General features: G+C 44.3%; 1 protein-coding gene and 1 pseudogene across 2 annotated transcripts; one reads left to right on the forward strand and one right to left on the reverse strand.

Annotated features, from left to right (window-relative positions):
* Window positions 1-3,273: 3,273 nt before the first annotated feature.
* Window positions 3,274-3,915, forward strand: LOC308251806 (rho-related GTP-binding protein RhoQ-like; annotated as a pseudogene). Its single transcript has one exon. The product of its transcript is annotated as a rho-related GTP-binding protein RhoQ-like (transcript).
* Window positions 3,916-10,543: 6,628 nt separating this feature from the next.
* Window positions 10,544-13,643, reverse strand: PROP1 (PROP paired-like homeobox 1; the record flags this gene model as incomplete). Its single annotated transcript, XM_080672704.1, has 3 exons — window positions 10,544-10,882; window positions 12,108-12,337; window positions 13,535-13,643. The coding sequence occupies 3 exons, from the start codon at window positions 13,641-13,643 to the stop codon at window positions 10,544-10,546; spliced, it is 678 nt and encodes a 225-aa protein (XP_080528830.1).
* Between the last annotated feature and the right edge of the window lie 3,692 nt (window positions 13,644-17,335).

Genomic DNA, 17,335 nt, shown 5'->3' on the forward strand with positions numbered 1-17,335 from the left:
CGTCCATTCCCTGGGGATCACTGGGGAAAGGGGTCCAACAAAGAGGGAGATGGATGTATGTACAGTGAAGTTGGGGTGACATAGGGAAAATGCTTGTCTGTTAGTCTAACCTGAGAATAAGATAATTGGCTAGGGGGGTGGAACCACTGCAGGCTCATGAAATCTTGAAAGTTTAAAATCACCAGACAAAGAAACTGGCTCTCTCGTGCTTCTGTTTCACACTTACTCCATGGCTTGCACTCATTCGTACCCTAGCTTCCCATGTGGCCCTATGCAGGCTCATGGCCATGTGGACCCCACAAGCAATGGACTTCAGCTGGGAACACAAGCTAAGCTGGTCAGATGTAGATTGGACTATGCTTTAAATGAAGTGGGGACTCCGGGCACTGGCTTTAATTCTTGCCCTTCTGAAGACAAGCTTGGAGTTTTCCATGGCAGGACAGAGGGAAGTGGGACCTTGGAAACCCGGGGGTTTAATTTCACACAAATAAAGATCACTCATTCTCCTGTGGGAGTCTCAGGAAATTCCTTTCCTTATGACATTGCAGGAATTCTGCTTCCACTGGCAACAGCTGGGGACAGAGAGGGTGCCCCACCCACAATATTAGGACTAACTAATATAAAAAACACAAATGTACTCAAGAAGGATTGAATACTGCTGTATACAACTCCTGGATCACATTGCATGTTCTCCCTCCTGAGACTGCATGTCATCAAATTTTACTTTATGTATATGCATTCTAATCATAATATGCACAAGCATAGACCTTCAAATTTTTGGTCACTTAAAATTAGTTTGCATATTTAAAGCTTTATATAAATGGTATGATATATTGAAGGCATTTTTTTGAAAAAAATTATTTCCTCAACATGAGGCTTTTGTGATTGATCCAGATTTATATATACATGTATATCATGCATGTATATACTCATATATGTGTGTATATATGTTTTATATATATAAAATCATTTTCTTTTGAGTTGACTTGTTACAAAGAGCATATATTACTTTTGTAATTTATAAAACTACTATTAAGATTTGTTTTATAAAACAACTTTTCTGCCCTAACCAGTTTAGCTCAGTAGATAGAGCATCGGCCTGTGGACTGAAGGGTCCCAAGTTCGATTCCGGCCACGGGCATGTACCTTGGTTGTGGGCACATCCCCAGTAGGGGGTGTGCAGGAGGCAGCTGATCAATGTTTCTCTCTCATTGATGTTTCTAACTCTCTATCCTTCTCTCTCTCCCTTCCTCTCTGTAAAATATCAATTAAAAAAAAAACTTTTCTGAGCAATATGAGGGTCTGAAAAAATGAAAGGATACACCTGTGTTTGGATAAGAAAACTTAACACATTAAACATATCAATAATCCTTAAGTTTTTGGTAATTGAAACACTAGGTGCTGGTATCAGAATAGAGCCACTAATTGATGGAAAAGAATTGGGAGTCTGCAACCATTCCCTGTAGATATGAGCACTTAGTATGTGAAAAAAATATAATTTTACAGATCAATGTCAGACTATTAAATAAATTATAATTGGAAAAGCCAGCTAACTGAGTGAGGGGAAATTACATGACCATTTTACTGCACATACTAAAATAAATTTTAGATGATTCAAGATATAATATTTTGGTCCAAATAACAAAGAAACCATGGGTGAAGCCAGTAAAAACAAGGGGAGATTTTTCACCTTAAGTTCTTCACCCAAACCACAGAAAATGAATTGTGTGACTATTTCTCAATCTTACATAACTGTTAAAATTCTAGATGCTAAAAGCAGAAGTGAATTCATTACATATAATAGATACCTACAGCATTAGGGCTTAATTAAACCCTTGTTTAAAAAGGCTAAAACACAAATAACAAATGTTAAAAAATAGTTGCAACATATAAGGGGCCACATACTAACCTGACAAGCTCAGGAGAGGCCCACGTGGTGGCCTTACAAACTCACATGGGATGTACCCACATGGGATGGTCTGTAATGAAAACTTTCTAGCTAAAAGTAAGTCATGGCGGGTAGTCATGTTCTAAGCTGGTATCTTTCTTTTTTTTTTTTTAATATTTTTATTAATTTTCAGAGAGGAAGGGAGAGGGAGAGATAGAAACATCAATGATGAGAGATCATTGATCGGCTGCCTCCTGCACACCCCGCACTGGGGATCAAGCCTGCAACCCAGGCATGTGCCCTTGACTGGAATCAAACCCCCGGACCCTTCAGTCCACAGGCCAACACACTATCCACTGAGCCAAACCGGCTAGGGCAAGGCTGGTATCTTTCTTGACAAAGGTCAATCATTACCTTACCTGAGGCTGTCTGTTGTCTTTTTGCATCTGTGATAACATGCCTTTGGAATGTCAGGATAATTTCCCTTTTCCAGACCCCTCAGAGCATATCTCCCACTAGAGCAGGAACCCTTGTTATAGTTATTGTGTTAATTGTTAAGTATCCTGTACTCATTTATGTAGAAGAAGGATGTCTATTCACTTTACTTTTTATCCAGTCCCAGAGATTTCCCTGCTTTGCTTTCTCCTGTCTCCCTAATCTAGCTCCAGTGTTTATGGCTTCAGGCCAATTTTATTTTATTTTTAAATATATTTTATTCATTTTTTACAGAGAGGAAGGGAGAGGGACAGAGAGTTAGAAACATCAATGAGAGAGAAACATTGATCAGCTGCCTCCTGCACACCCCGCAACCAAGGTACATGCCCTTGACTGGAACCGAACCCGGGACCCTCCAGTCTGCAGGCCGACGCTCTATCCACCGAGCCAAACCGGTCAGGGCTGGCTTCAGGCCAATTTTAAAAGTTAAGTGAGATAAGTCAGACATAGACAAATTCTGCATGATCTCACTTATATGTGAAATCTAATTTAAAAACAAAGAAAAACAAAACTCATAGAAAAAGAGATCAGATTTGTGGTTATCAGAGGTGGGGGAAGGAGAGGAATTTGAGGGTGTCAAAAGATTAAAACTTCTAGTTATAATATAAGTATGTACTAGGGATGTAATATACAACATGATGACTTAGCTAACGCTGCTGTATGATATGTAGGAAAGTTAAGAGAATAAATTCTGCCTGGCTGGTGTTGAGAGCATCGACCCATGAACCAGGAGGTCAGTTTGATTCCCGGTCAGAGCACATGCCTGGGTTTCAGGTAGCCAATCAATGATTCTCTCTCATCATTAATGTTTCTATCTCTCTCTCCCTTCCTCTTGGAAATCAATAAAAAAAGAGAATAAATTCTAAGAATTGTCATCATTAGGAGTTTAGATGTGCCTGCTCATGAGCTATGCCAACTGATGTCTTCCCGGAGGTGTGTGTGCCCACAGTCTTCCAGCACGACAGTCAGTGTCACCCTGAGGAGCAAGCAGTGCCTCATGGGACTGACTGTGACAGGGCCAGATAGGAAGGCTATAATGGTCTGAGGCCTTCATCTTATCCAATGACTAATGTTTTCCTTATATGCTTCTCTGTGGTAAATCCAACCTCTTTTCAAAATGTGAAAGAGGAGTGGGTACCAGAACTTAAGGAATAGTCACCAAATGTATTTTTATTAACAGGTACTCAGATTGATCTCCAATATGACCTAAAACCATTAGCAAGACTGAATGATCTGAAAGAAAAACCTGTATGTGTGGAACACGGTCAGAAACTAGCAAAAGAGATAGGAGTGGTACTACTATGTGAAATGTTCAGCTTTAACCCAGAAGGGAATGAAGACTGTTTTGGATAAGGCTTATCATAGCCATTTTAACTCCAAAGAAACATAGTAAAATAAAGAATAAAATCAAGATGTATAAACTGTTGTTTGATTACATGAGAAACATCTTCAGTGGCCAAGGGAACTGTGCATTTTTTCTAAGAAGGCATATGAAATGCTACAGCTATTCCCAGACCTCTTATAAATACTGAAGCAGTTTAAAACTTAAAAGGAAAATATAACTGTGTCCTCAGAATTCTATAAAGTTCACTAGGAATGCTTCTTAAAAGTCCAAGAAGCAGCAAATAGCATCTGAAGCCAGTTTATTTTTTTTCATTTTTAGTTTTTTAAAATAAATTTTTAATTTTCTAAAAAAAAAATTTTAATTTTTAAATTGCAATTGACATACATTATTACATTACTTTCAGGTGTACACCCCAGTGATTAGACATTACATAACTTACTAAGTGGTCATCCAAATAAATCTCATACCCATCTGACACTAGAATCTAATACTAGAATATTATTGACTATATTCCCTATGCTGTACTTTACATCCCCATGATTATCCTGTAACAACCAATTTGTACTTCTTAATCCCTTCACCTTTTTCACTCATCCCCCAAACCCTCATCCCATCTGACAACCATCAAGATGTTCTCTGTATCTATGCGGCTGTTTCTGTTTTGCTTATTCGTATATTTATTTATTTATTTTTTTAGATTAAATTGTTGATAGATATGTATTCATTGCCATTTTATTGTTCATATTTTTAATATTTTTCTTCTTCTTAAAGAAGACATTTAATATAACATTTGATATAACATTTCAAATAATACTGGTTTGGTGGTGATGAATTCCTTTAGCTTTTTCTAGTCTAGGAAGCTTTTTTATCTGTCTTTCAATTCTAAATGACTAGAGGCCCGGTGCATGAATTTGTGCACATTGAAAGGAAATTAATTAGAAGAAATATTTTAGAGGCCAAGGAGGGACGGCCGGAGGTTGGCTGGCCGGGGAGGGACTGCAGGAGGGCTCCAGAGTGTGTTCGGCCTGTCTCTCCCAGTCCCAATGGGCCGGATGCCAGCAGCAAGCTAACCTACCAGTTGGAGTGTCTGCCTCCTAGTGGTCAGTGTGCATCATAGCGCCTGGTTGAGCGGTCGACTGAACAGTAGACCGATTGGTTGGACACTTAGCATATTAGGTTTTTATATATATAGATAGCTTTGCTGGGTAAAGTAATCTTGATCGTAAGTCCCTGCTTTTCATCACTTTGAATATTTCTTGCCACTCCCTTCTGGTCTGCAAAGTTTCTGTTGAAAAATTAGCTGACAGTCTTATAGGAGCTCTCTTGTAGATAACTAAGTGCTTTTCTCTTGCTGCTTTTAAGATTCTCTCTTTGTCTTCAACCTTTTGCTTTTTAATTATGATGTGTCTTGGTGTGGGCCTCTTTGAGTTCATCTTGTTTGGGACTCTCTGCACTTTCCTGGGCTTGTATGTCTATATTCATCAACAGGTTAGGAAAGTTTTCTATTATTATTTTTTTATATAAGCTTTTAATTCCTTGTTCTCTCTCTTCTTCTGGCCCCCCCACAATGTGAATGTTGGTATGCTTGAAGCTGTCCCAGAGGCTCCTTATATTATCCCCATTTACATTTTGCTGTTTTGCTTGGATGTTTTCTGCTGCCTTACCTTCCAGATCTCTGATTTGATCTTCTGCTTCCTCTACTCCACTGTTGATTCCTGTAATGTATTTTTCATTTCAGTTAATGTAGTCTTTATTTCTGACTGGTTCTTTTTTTCTGGTTTCTAGGTCCATTTTTACATTTCCTATCTCTTTGTTGAAGTTCTCATAAGTTCTTTTACTTTTCCTCTAAGTTCATTGAACATCCTTATAAGCCGTGTTTTGAACTCTGCATCTGGTAGATTGCTTATCTCCACTTTGTTCAGTTTTTTTTTTTCTGGAGTTTTATTCTGTTCTTTCATTTGGGACATGTTTCTTTATCTCCTCATTTTGGCATTCCTGTGTTTGTTTCTATATACAGTAGGTCCTCAGGTTACGTCAGAGATCTGTTCCTATGGCACAACACAAAGCGATTTTCGCTGTTAAGTCAGAACCCACCTATATAAGCACCTACATCACTCACATGGAGCACATACACAGCAGTAATGAAGTGAAACAGAAAAAAAAATTAAAAGAAAGATAACAATTCATGACCTTTACTTGTGGTAAATAAATAATAAAAAACATAAAGCACATATGTTCATACGTTGAAATGACAAAACTTTTTTTTTTATAAATAAATGGGAGATGGCGACGTAACCACGAAAAGACATATGTCGAGTCCGACGTAACGCGAGGACTGTCTGTATTAGGTAGAGCTGCTATATCTCCCTGGCTTGGTAGAGTGGCCTAGTGTACTAAATGACCTGTAGGGTCCAGTGGCTCAGCCTCCCCAGTGACCCAAGCTGTTCACTTGAGGTGTGCACTCCATGTGGGCTGTGTACACCCTCCTCTTGTAGTTGAGCTTTGTCTGCTGTTGGCATGTAAATGGGAGAGATTTATCACCTGACCAGTCACTTGGAAGAACTGGCTGTGACTACCGACACCAATCTACGAGCACAGTGGAGCAGCAGCTGTGCAGTGGCCCACCCCATAGAACAGTACTTACTTTAGCAGGACTCTGGTGCCCACTGAGTGTGTCCCTTGAGTGTGTCGCTTGTGGAGGTGGTTGCGTGGTTGTACTTCAATGTGATCTGAAACTGTTTACTGTGTGTGCTGGCTCTGGGATCTCTCAGGAAGTACAGGCCAAGGTCAGCCATTGCCTGTGTTCTGCCTGGGGCCACCCACTATGAGCTACAAAGCTATTTGCAGATGGCTGCTACTTGTGCTGGGTTTGGAGGTTTCCAGGCAAGGCCATGCTGTGAACTAAGGCCGGCTGCTGATAGTACCAGGCCTGGGGCCACTTAGGGAGAGGTACAGGGCTTGCTGAGGCCAGATGCTGCTTACTTGAGAGATTTTGTGAAAATCAGAAGCATGAGCCAAGACAGGCCATTCCTATAGTAAAGTCACTGGAAACAGCTTGTGTGGGCCTAAAAGTTGGGTGGAGCAGGGCCTCAAGGAATCACCAGTGGGGCAAACGGTGTGAGCTTAGTTTATAGAGTTTCAGATATGCTCCTGCCTGCTGGCTCTGTGGATGAAGGCTCAGCAAAGGAACAATGGCCTCTGCCAGCACTTCTGTCTGTGAGAAAGATAACCCCCACTCCAGTCTTGCCTTGATGCCTGACAATTCAGTTCCTCTCTATATGTCTCTGGTGCCTTTCAAGCTCCTGCCCCAGTGCTGGAGCTCAGAGGAAGTGAGTCTGAATAAGTCCATGCATGGGCCCTTTAAGAGGAACTGCTTGGGATTCCAGCAACCCTCTGTCTCATTGAGCCATAATCCCTGCTGGACTTTACAGCCAGAAGTTATGGGACTTCCCTTTCTGGTACTGGAACCCTGGGCTGGGGAGCCTGGTGTGGGGCTGGGACCCCCTTGCTCCTCAGGTGGCACCTCCATGGTTGAGATATCCCTCCCATTTTTAAAAATACATAATTTTAGTGATTTCAGAGAGGAAGGGAGAGGGAGAGAGAGATAGAAACATCAATGATGAGAGAGAATCATTGATTGACTGCCTCCTGCACACCCACACTGGGAATGGAGCCAGCAACCTGGGCATGTGCTCTGACTCAGAATTGAACCATAACCTCCTGGTTCATAGGTTGACGCTCAACCATTACACCAGCTGGGTCCATTTTGTTTTGTTTTGTTTGTTTTTTGTTTTTGTTTTGTTAATCCTCAGCCAGGGATATTTTTTCCATTGATTTTTAGAGAAAGTGGAAGGGAGGGAGTGGAAGAGATGGGGGGAGGGAAGTGGAGAGAGAGAAACATCTCTGTGAGACACATTGATTGGTTGCCTCCTGCATGTGCTCTGACCGGGGCCAGGCATTGAAGCTGCAACCCAGGTATGTGCCTTTGACCCAGAATTCAACCCAAGACCCTTTGGTGCACGGCTGATGCTCTAACCACTAAGTTACATCGGCCAGGGGCCTATTTTTATCTGCCACACATGGGTGTGGGACCAGCCTCTTCCTGTCTCTGCACCTCCTACCAGTCTGGATGTGACTGTGTCTTTAATTTCCTAGTTGTAAGACTTCCATTCAGCCAGATTTCAGGTGGTTCTGAATGATGGTTGTTCTGTGGTTTAGTTGTAATTTTGATGTGGTTGTGGGAAGAGGTGAGTAACACATTTACCTACACCTCCATCTTGCCTGGAAGTCCTCTCCTTTTTCTGAAGCATCATTTATTATAAACTAGAGGCCCAGTGCACGACATTGGTACTGGGGGGATCCCCTAAGCCCGGCCTGTGCCCTTTAGCAGTCCAGGAGCCCTTGGGGGATGTCTGACTGATGGCTTAGGCCCGCTCCCCTTGCGTGTGTCACTTGTGGAAGTGGTTGGGTGGTGGTACATCCCATGTGGGCTGTGTACACCTGCAGTAGGACATCCTTAGTGCTGCCATGGAGGTGGGAGAGGCTCCTGCCACCGCTGCTACCTTTGCCAGCCGTCAGCCCGGCTTGTGGCTGAGCGGCAATCCCCCTGTGGGTTGTGTGTATCATAGTGACCGGTCGTTCTGATGTTTGGTCGATTTGGATATTACCCTTTTATTATATAGGATAGTGTATTTAAACTAGGAGGTACAATCTCTCAGGGGTTTCATAGTTTAAAACACTACCATCACATCATGTAACTACATAAAAAACAGTGCTATAAATGAAACTGCCTGGCTTAGATCATATAGATTTCTTCACAGTCTTTATGGTATCTATACACACACAAAAAAAATCTTCTTCCTTTGTTCCAATTAAAAAAAGAACCCACAAGAAAATAAAACATGCAGTCAACTTAAAAGTTAGTTTGAAAGAATGTTAAGTCTCTTACAGGCCAAGTGAATCAGATCTTATTTATTTTTTATAAATTGGAAAGACTGAAGCTAAGGAAACCAATGAGAATTAGAAAATATTGAGCTAGCAAAAGCAGTGTCTGCTGGAATGGAGAAGAGAAGAATAAATTGAAGAGATATTTCTAGGACAGAATGAACAAAAGTTAGTGATTGATTTGGGGTGTAGGGTGGATGATTGGGAAGGAATGTATGGGTAGCCTTTAAATCAAAAGCTTTCTTGAAGGCAAATAATCCTTTCCACTAATATTTACAGGGTAAAATAAGATTGTTGTTAGAGTATTAAATTTGACAGTAAAATAGTAGTCAAGTTTTCAGACTAATTTAAATTGGCTAATTAAAAGAAGCGAATATTCTAGAAAAATTAATGGTACTGGACAAAAAGCTGTTCCTAAAGTGTTAACTAAAATTTTTATTGGTAGTTCATCTCATGGTAAAATTGCGTAACATGTAATGAACCTAAAGCAGTCATATTTTAGTGCAAAAAATTAAAATTTAAAAGCTATCAAGACTACATTAGAAAATTTCCAAAAGCCTCCTAATATTTAAATCAAAAAGGGGGGATAGTAGAAGAATATCATGTAAGGAAAAATATCCTGTAAGTAAATTACATCTAGAAAATTTTTACTTTAGAAAATTAACTTTCATTTGTAATGCTAACAGCAAGACAAAAACACACATGGTGTCAAAACAAGCCAAAGGAAAATCGTTTAAAAGGATCCCAAGTCAAATTTATAGAAAAGATTCCTTTATTAACTTTTGGTTGAGAATATGTTTGTATATTTTCAGAAAACAACTCCAAGACCATGTGGATTCCTGCAACAGAGAGGAATTGATAGGACTGTTCCAGCCATGAAGACAGAAGAGAAACAGTCCAGAGATGGAAGACACTGACGACGCCTTGCCATACTAGCAGTCAGCAGCTGTGCGTCGCTGCAGGTTGCCCAGGACCAAACCAGAGAGGGTCGGACCTGCATTACCACCATTTGTCCACCATCCAGAACTGAAATATCATTGCTGACATGTACACATAAGGAACTGTTTGACATTGAAATTGGGACTCAAAAGAACTGTTGGCCCAGAAAGGAACTCACTACAGACTGATTCATTTGCCTCTCAGCATAACCATTATTGCTTGTCTCATTTTCAGATCTTATAAGTGTATTTCTAGTATCACATGATCTCACTCATCTGGGGGAAATAATGAACAACATAAACTGATGAACAAAAACAGACCCGGAGACAGGGAAGCATCGATCAGACGGTCAAACCTCAGAGAAAAGGTAGGGGAGGGTGGGGTAAAGGGGAGAGACCAACCAAAGGACTTGTATGCATGCATATAAGTCTAACCAATGGTCACGGACAACACGGGGGTGAGGGCATGAGTGGGGAGGGGTTTGGGATGGGAATGAGGGGGGATGAGGACAAATATGTGATACCTTAATCAATAAAGAAATTTAAAAAAAGAGAAAGCCTTCTTGAAATCAGCTATCAACAGCTGGGATGAAGATCTTAAATTGTGATCTCAATGAATGAAGCCCCACAAGCTCTATCTCCCTCAACCCTTTCTATTCGCCAGCAGCAACAATTGCTTCCATCAAAACTACCCTTCCCCCAGTCACCTCCATTGAGGCTTATGTGCATCTTCCAGTAAGTTCACCTTCCTAAATTCTCTCAGTCACCTCAGTGAGCCTTTATCATGATTTCCCATTTTTTAATTTCTACTCTCGGAGCTGCCCCTCACCATATTTCTACTTTACTCAGAAGGAAAGGAAACCACCTAGTGTTCTCTGTTTCCTGAAGGCCAGAAACTGGGCAATTAATTACCTTATCAGCACTTGTTTGACCTTAGTTCCAAGACTTTGGTGGCTCAAGGCTGAGAGGAAGCATGGGTGGGGGTGGGGGACAGGGAAGATGACCAGCGGGGTTTGGGTGCAAGGTGGGGTACCAGTCTTCAGACTGGTGGGGTCGAGCAAAGGAACCACCTGTGGAGGGCTGAGAGGAAAGAGCATAATTGTAGGGGTGAGGAAAGCAGGTTCCTGGTGGAGATGGTGCTGAGTAGGAGTAGGGGCAAGCAGGGGACTCGGGCAAGAAACCAGAGAAGGTGGCAGGAGACAGATGGGCCAGTGGCTGAAGCAGTGACCGCTCTTGCTTCCTCTGCTTAGCTCTGCGGTTCTGGAACCAGACCTGAGGAGTGGGGAGAATAGCCATGTCAGAGCCCTCGTCTCAATTAGGTGGCACTGTTATATGCGACCCCCTCCCCAATGGCAGAAGGTATAGATACAGGGCATAAATGTCTCCCACATCACCACAGGAAGTAATGCTCTCCAGGAGACATGTCTGCGCCAGACCTACTGACAAAGTGAGACGCATACTATTATCCCCAACTTGTATCTACATTTGCCCTAATGTAACTTTGGATAAGAAATGTTAACTTGAGCCCTAACTGGTTTGGCTCAGTGGATAGAACGTTGGCCTGCGGACTGAAGGGTCCCAGGTTCGATTCCAGTTGGGGGCGTGTGCCTTGGTTGCGGGCACATCCCCAGTAGGGAGTGTGCAAGAGGCAGCTGAATCGATGTTTCTCTCTCATCGATGTTTCTGACTCTCTATACTTCTCCTTTCCTCTCTGTAAAAAATCAATAAAATATATTTAAAAAAAAAAAAGAAAAAGAAATGTTAACTTGAGCCCTGACCAGTGTGGCTCAGTGGATAGAGCGTCGGCCTGCGGACTCAAGGGTCCCAGGTTCGATTCCGGCCAAGGGCATGTACCTTGGTTGCGGGCACATCCCCGGTGGGGAGTGTGCAGGAGGCAGCTGATCGATGTTTCTCTCTCATCGATGTTTCTAACTCTCTATCCCTCTCCCTTCTTCTCTGAAAAAATCAATAAAATATATATATATTTTTAAAAAAGATATGTTAACTTGCAACAAGAAAGAGATAAATATGACACAATGGCATTTCTCCCTCCCCAGAGAATAGGACATTTCCCCTAGGGTTATTAGACATTCAGACAATGGACAAGTTTAATTGTAGACAGGGTTGAATTTAGGGTCGGGTTTATGCTTTAAGATTGATGAACTCCATGGTAGGAATTGAGGGAGCCTCAGGCTGGTTGAGTTTTGAGGCCATGGTTAGGGACAAGGTTATATGTCTATATGTAGATGTAGAGTTAAGATTGATTTCTGTTGGAATTCAATCACTGTTAAGGGTGGGGGTAGGTGCTGAAATGCAACTTAGATTAGGTTAGCACTAGGGTTCACTCAGGGGCACTCCCGGTGCAGAGGAGGTTCTGGTGACTGTCGGATGAGGCTATATTTCGGTGAATTTTAGGTTAGGGTCATAATGCCTGTGAAAATGTGTGTCCCAGTAGTTCCTCAGCACCCAAATCGCACTTCTGCCCAGGATCCATCACCTGGATTCTGGCCTCGCTGAGACCGGTGTCCCGGGCCAGGTCCTCTCGGGCCCAAATGTCAGGGTACTGGTTCCTCCCAAAGGCTGACTCCAGCTGCTCCAACTGCGCTGGGCTGAAGGTGGTGCGGTGGCGGCGCCGGGTGTGCAAGTGGCCCCTCTGTCTTTGAGGTGAAAGCCTTGGTGTCCCCACTCCCACACCAGAGAGGCTCATGTGGGGCTGGGCGCTCATGTCTGAGGATGGAGGGAAGGAGAGATTGCTGCCCAGTGGACCCACCACCCATTCCCGACACTGATGCTGTTCCCCCTGAGTCTGCTCAGTGCCTCTATGCTGTCCACATACACTCTGCCCCAGACAGAAACCCTGAAGCTTTCATAACGAGCTGGACCCAGCTCAGCCTTGGCCCTGCTTCACCTCGAGTCTCCTAAGCCAGGCTGCCTCTCCTCATGGGATCCACTCTTCAGACTCACTCCTCCTCCTGGGCATTCAGCTCTGGCAGCCTGGCCTCTGCAGGGCATGCCCACCCCATCCCACTCTCCCAGGTCCAACCCCTGCAACGCGCCCTCCATGGGCTTCACGGCTCTGAGTGCACAAGATGCCCTCCTGAGTCTTATCCTGTGGCTGTCCTATTTGCTCTGACACCCAACAAACTGTCCAGGTCTCTAAGACCCCATCACTTGTCCCTGTCTTAGGGCTCACATTCAGCGAAACCTTCTTTATGCTGCTCCTATTCTCCCTCACCCCTCATGGGGAAGACAAAACGTTTCCCCCTCTTCTGCTCAGACACACCCTCCCCTTTGTACATTTCATCTTCTCCCTTATTCCGGCCCTGGCTGGGCCACTAGGCTGCAGGAACTTGAGCTCGTGGGAAAGGCTTGTCTGTCCTTCCCACAGGCTCCCTAAGCCCCCACACTAATTAGTCTGAGAGCCAGCGGAGAAGAGAGAACAGGGAGAGAAAAGAAACACCTGGAAGGCATTCACTGAGAAAAGGAGATGTCTGGAGCCATGGCACCCCATCCCCATGGGGACTCAGGGGTATGGCCCCACCCAGTGCTCACCTTTGGTCTTGGGGACCCAGATGCATTGAGCCACTGGTCTCCCACTCTCCTCAGATCCCAAACCCTGGCCCCTCCAGCTCCCTCCTTCAGAGAAGGCAGTGCAATGGGCAAACTGAGGTCAGGAGTGAGTAGACAGGCCCAGCTTTCCCTCTGCCACACCAGGTGAGCCGTTCAGCAGCTCATCAATGCCAGGGCCTCCGTCCTCCAGTCTGTAAACCGAGGTTTTCCAAGGTTCCCATGGCTTTAACATTGCAGGGTTGTGTTTTATTTCTTCTCTTCATCTTCCTTGTGTCAAACCATTGCCCTGCGGAGCCCAGGCATGGAGCCCCCACACCTGCCGCCTCAGCAGGGGCCCCCCAGAGGTTCACTCACCCACCGTGGAGGTCTGAGTCCTGGCGGCTGGGCAGCTCTCCAGCCAGAGGCTTCTGCAAACTCGCCCCTTCCTTGGCTTACCCTGCTCACTCCTCCCTTCCACTTCCATGCCTAACAACAGCACCCTGGACAGTCCCGTCCTGTGTCCCCGATTCTCTAATTCGGGGGCAGTCTTTCTCTCTTCCTGTTGTTCCCCTCTATGCCTGTTACCTCTCTCTGTGTCCCTCTGTTTATACCTCTCTCGAGTCTCTCTCTCTGTAGATATTGATAGATATCTCTGTTTTTTTCCACTGTCTCCTTTTTTTTCTATTTCCCCAGTTCTTTGCTTGAGCTTTGCCTCTTTCTCTGTCTTGCCCTCACCCTGTTTGTCTGTTTTTGCCTCTATTATTCTCCCCTGCCCCTTCGTTCCTGCACACCGTTCTCCCTTTGCTCTCAGCTGCCTCCTTGCCCAGCTTGCAATCCCACACCACCTCTTTCTCCCCGAGTCTTGAAGGAATGACCTCCTCCTGGCCCTGTGGGCCCATCCAATCACTGCCTGGTCACCAGAGCCCCTTCATCAGGGGAGGATCACAAGCCGGATGAGGGAAGGTGCTCTGCTGGAGGGTCCAGGGCCTGGGGCCAAGAGCTCCTGTTCCCAGAGGACAACATTCTTTTGTCCTGTTAAATCCCCTCCTGGGAGCGGAGGGGAAGGAGAAGAAAATGCATTCCTCCTAAGACCCTTCCTCAGAACCCCACCTGGGGGGAGGGGGCAAAGGGGGCCAGGAGCAGGGCCTGCCTGGCATCTCAGCCTGTGGGTGCTACCCAAAGGCCTGTTTCCAGACAACTAAGAAACTAAGAGATACAAGTGCATTCTGGCCCCTCCAAGATACCCTGATTCTCAGAATACACCAGACACCCCGAGGACAACATCGGCTGAGTCTCCAGGACACCACAGTTCTCAGTGCTCTCTGCTTCCTCCTTCACATGTCACTGCCTCATTCACCCAGGGCCCCGGACTCCGCGATCTTCCAAGGTTGCCTAGACTTTCAGAAAACTCTGACCCAGAAAAGCATCTGAATTCCAGGTGCATCTTGAATCCCCTGGGCCTCAGGACTCTGCAGGAGACTGAGATTCCCATGACTTTCTGACATTTGGATTGTTCAAGGAAACCTGGATACACCCAGAATCCCTGAGCAGCCAGGATACCCTGACACCCACAATACTCTGGTCTTGAGGCTACACAGACCTAGGAAGTACATTCTGACATCCTAGGACATCCTGATTCTTTTTTTTTTTTTAATATATTTTATTGATTTTTTACAGAGAGGAAGGGAGAGGGATAGAGAGAAATATCGATGGGAGAGAAACATCGATCAGCTGCCTCCTGCACACTACCCACTGGGGATGTGCCCGCAACCAAGGTACATGCCCTTGACCGGAATCAAACCCGGGACCCTTCAGTCCACAGGCTGACGCTCTGTCCACTGAGCCAAACCAGTCAGGGCCATCCTGATTCTTTAAAGACAACCTGATATCCCAGGAATCTAGGGTCCTCTAGGACACACTGAAACCCAGAACATTCTACCTCTACTAGGAGAGCCCCAGTCCCCACTATGAAGCTCTGAGCTCTCAGGACACACTGCCCCAAAGTGGACACCCTAACCCCCTTAGAACACACGGCACCCATACAACAGTCTGATCCTCAAGGTCATGCTAATTCTTCACACACATCCTTTAAAAGCACCCTGACAAGTTAAGACAGAAAATCATCATAATCCTCTAGGATCTTGCGACTTACAATATGGTCCATGAATCAAAAGCATCAGAAACGTATCAAAGCTTGTTAAAAATTTAGAATCTTAGCCCCACCACAGTCCTACTGAACCAGAATCTGAATTGCAACAGGATCCCCAGGAGAACTGAATGTACATTTGTCTTCGTCAACTCAGGCTGCCCAAAACAAACAAACAAACAAACAAAAAAAAACCACAAACAAAAAATCCCCCACAAAACACCCCCCCCAAACCCACAAACAAACAAACAAAACCAAAGGTTGGGTGGCTTAAACTATAGACGTTTATTTCTCACAGTCCTGGAGGCCAGGGAAGTCTACTATAAAGGTTCCCGCTGATTCAGATCCTGGTGAGAGCTCTGTTGCGGGTTGCAGACAGCCAGCGTCTCCATAGTGCAGGAGTGAGCCAGCTCTGGTGTCTCTTCCTCTTCTTACAAAGACCCTAATGCCATCGTGGGAGCCACACACTCACCATGTCCTCTAAACCCAACCACCTCCCGAAGGCCCCACCTCCAAATAAAATCACACTGGGGTTAGGGTTTCAACTTATGACCTGGAAGGAGGCACATTCAGTCATAATAACATTAAAGTCAAGAAACACTGACCCAAGACACCAGCCCCTCTCCCTCTACCCCAAGATATACCGTGACCTCCTAGAACAACCTGAGCTCCATGACAGCCATGGCCTTCAGAGACCCAGTAACATGTAGGCAACTTGGACCCACAAGCAAGCATTGAAATCCAATGTACCCTGACGCCTCAAGATCCCCTAACACTACATAAGAACTCTGCCCAGCCTTCCAGAACAGCCTAATTTCCCAGGACATTTTGATATTACAAAGAAACTTTGATCCACTAGTCCTGTTTTCAGAGGATACTGAGACACCATAACTTTGACTTGACATCCCAGAATATCATAATCCCTCAGGAGGCTGGGAGATGTAGAGGCATTTGGTTTTCTAGGGCACCCTGATCCCCCCAACCTTGACCTTCAAGGAACCCTGGTCAGGAACCTCTTGTCTTATAAGAAACAGAGTGATGTGATAGGAAAAAGAGCATAGGTTCTGGAGCCAGTCTGCCACGGGTTCAAATCCTACCTATACCTCCTACTAGCTATGTGATTCTGAGCTCATTACTTCATATCTCCGTGCCACAGCTTTATCACCTGGGGTAATTAACACAGCTTCTCTCTTTATTTGAGAGGTAGTTATGTTGCATAAAGTCATTACAAACACTGGATTAGTGAATTCTGAACCATTGCTCCTATGGGAAATAGGCTCCCGTTAACCTCTGGCCACAATATTTTTGTCAACTGGTTAATATATAACCTTGTTGCATGTGTGTTCCTGTTTAAAGATACCTTACTTACCACATTTTGTTAATTCATTAATATTGAACTCTTGGCCAACAGTCCTATAACTCGTGCTGAACAAAGCTCATCTAAGTTCATGTATTTTCTCCACAAGGCATGTGACAGCCTTCCTGCACTTAGGAACACCAAATGGCACTCCAGCTTTGATGCATTTTAAGCAGCAAAATTACCCCCCAAAGCACAAAAATGTGAAAAATAATGGCACTAAATAGACTGCCAAAGACACCTGTATATAGTATGAGAGCTGAGATAAAAAGGTAGAGCAGTTGCCTTGTTTGACCTCACCTAGGAATGTGAGACTCAAATTTTTCACCCCTCCATGCATGCACATGGCTACAAACAACCACAGACATGCCAAAGAGTACTGCAAAAGAGTATTGACTTGGGGGTTACAAATAAATTTTAGTGAGTGGGTGAATTTGAAAATACAGATTCTGCAAATAATGAGGACCACCTGTACCTACCTGATGAAGTAGTGATTGAGAATTCAGAAGAGAGAAGGATTTAGGACTATGCCTGAAATTGTAAGCATGGATGAAAATGCTACCTTGTTATCATTATTATAGTTACCAGAGTTTCTAAGAGACTCTAGTTCTCAGAATCATTCTGACCCTATCAGATTCCTGTTTCCCTAGGGCAGTGGTCGGCAAACTCATTA

This window comes from Plecotus auritus, assembly GCF_963455305.1.
Source record: "Plecotus auritus genome assembly, chromosome: 6".
Classification (NCBI taxonomy): Eukaryota; Metazoa; Chordata; class Mammalia; order Chiroptera; family Vespertilionidae; genus Plecotus; species Plecotus auritus.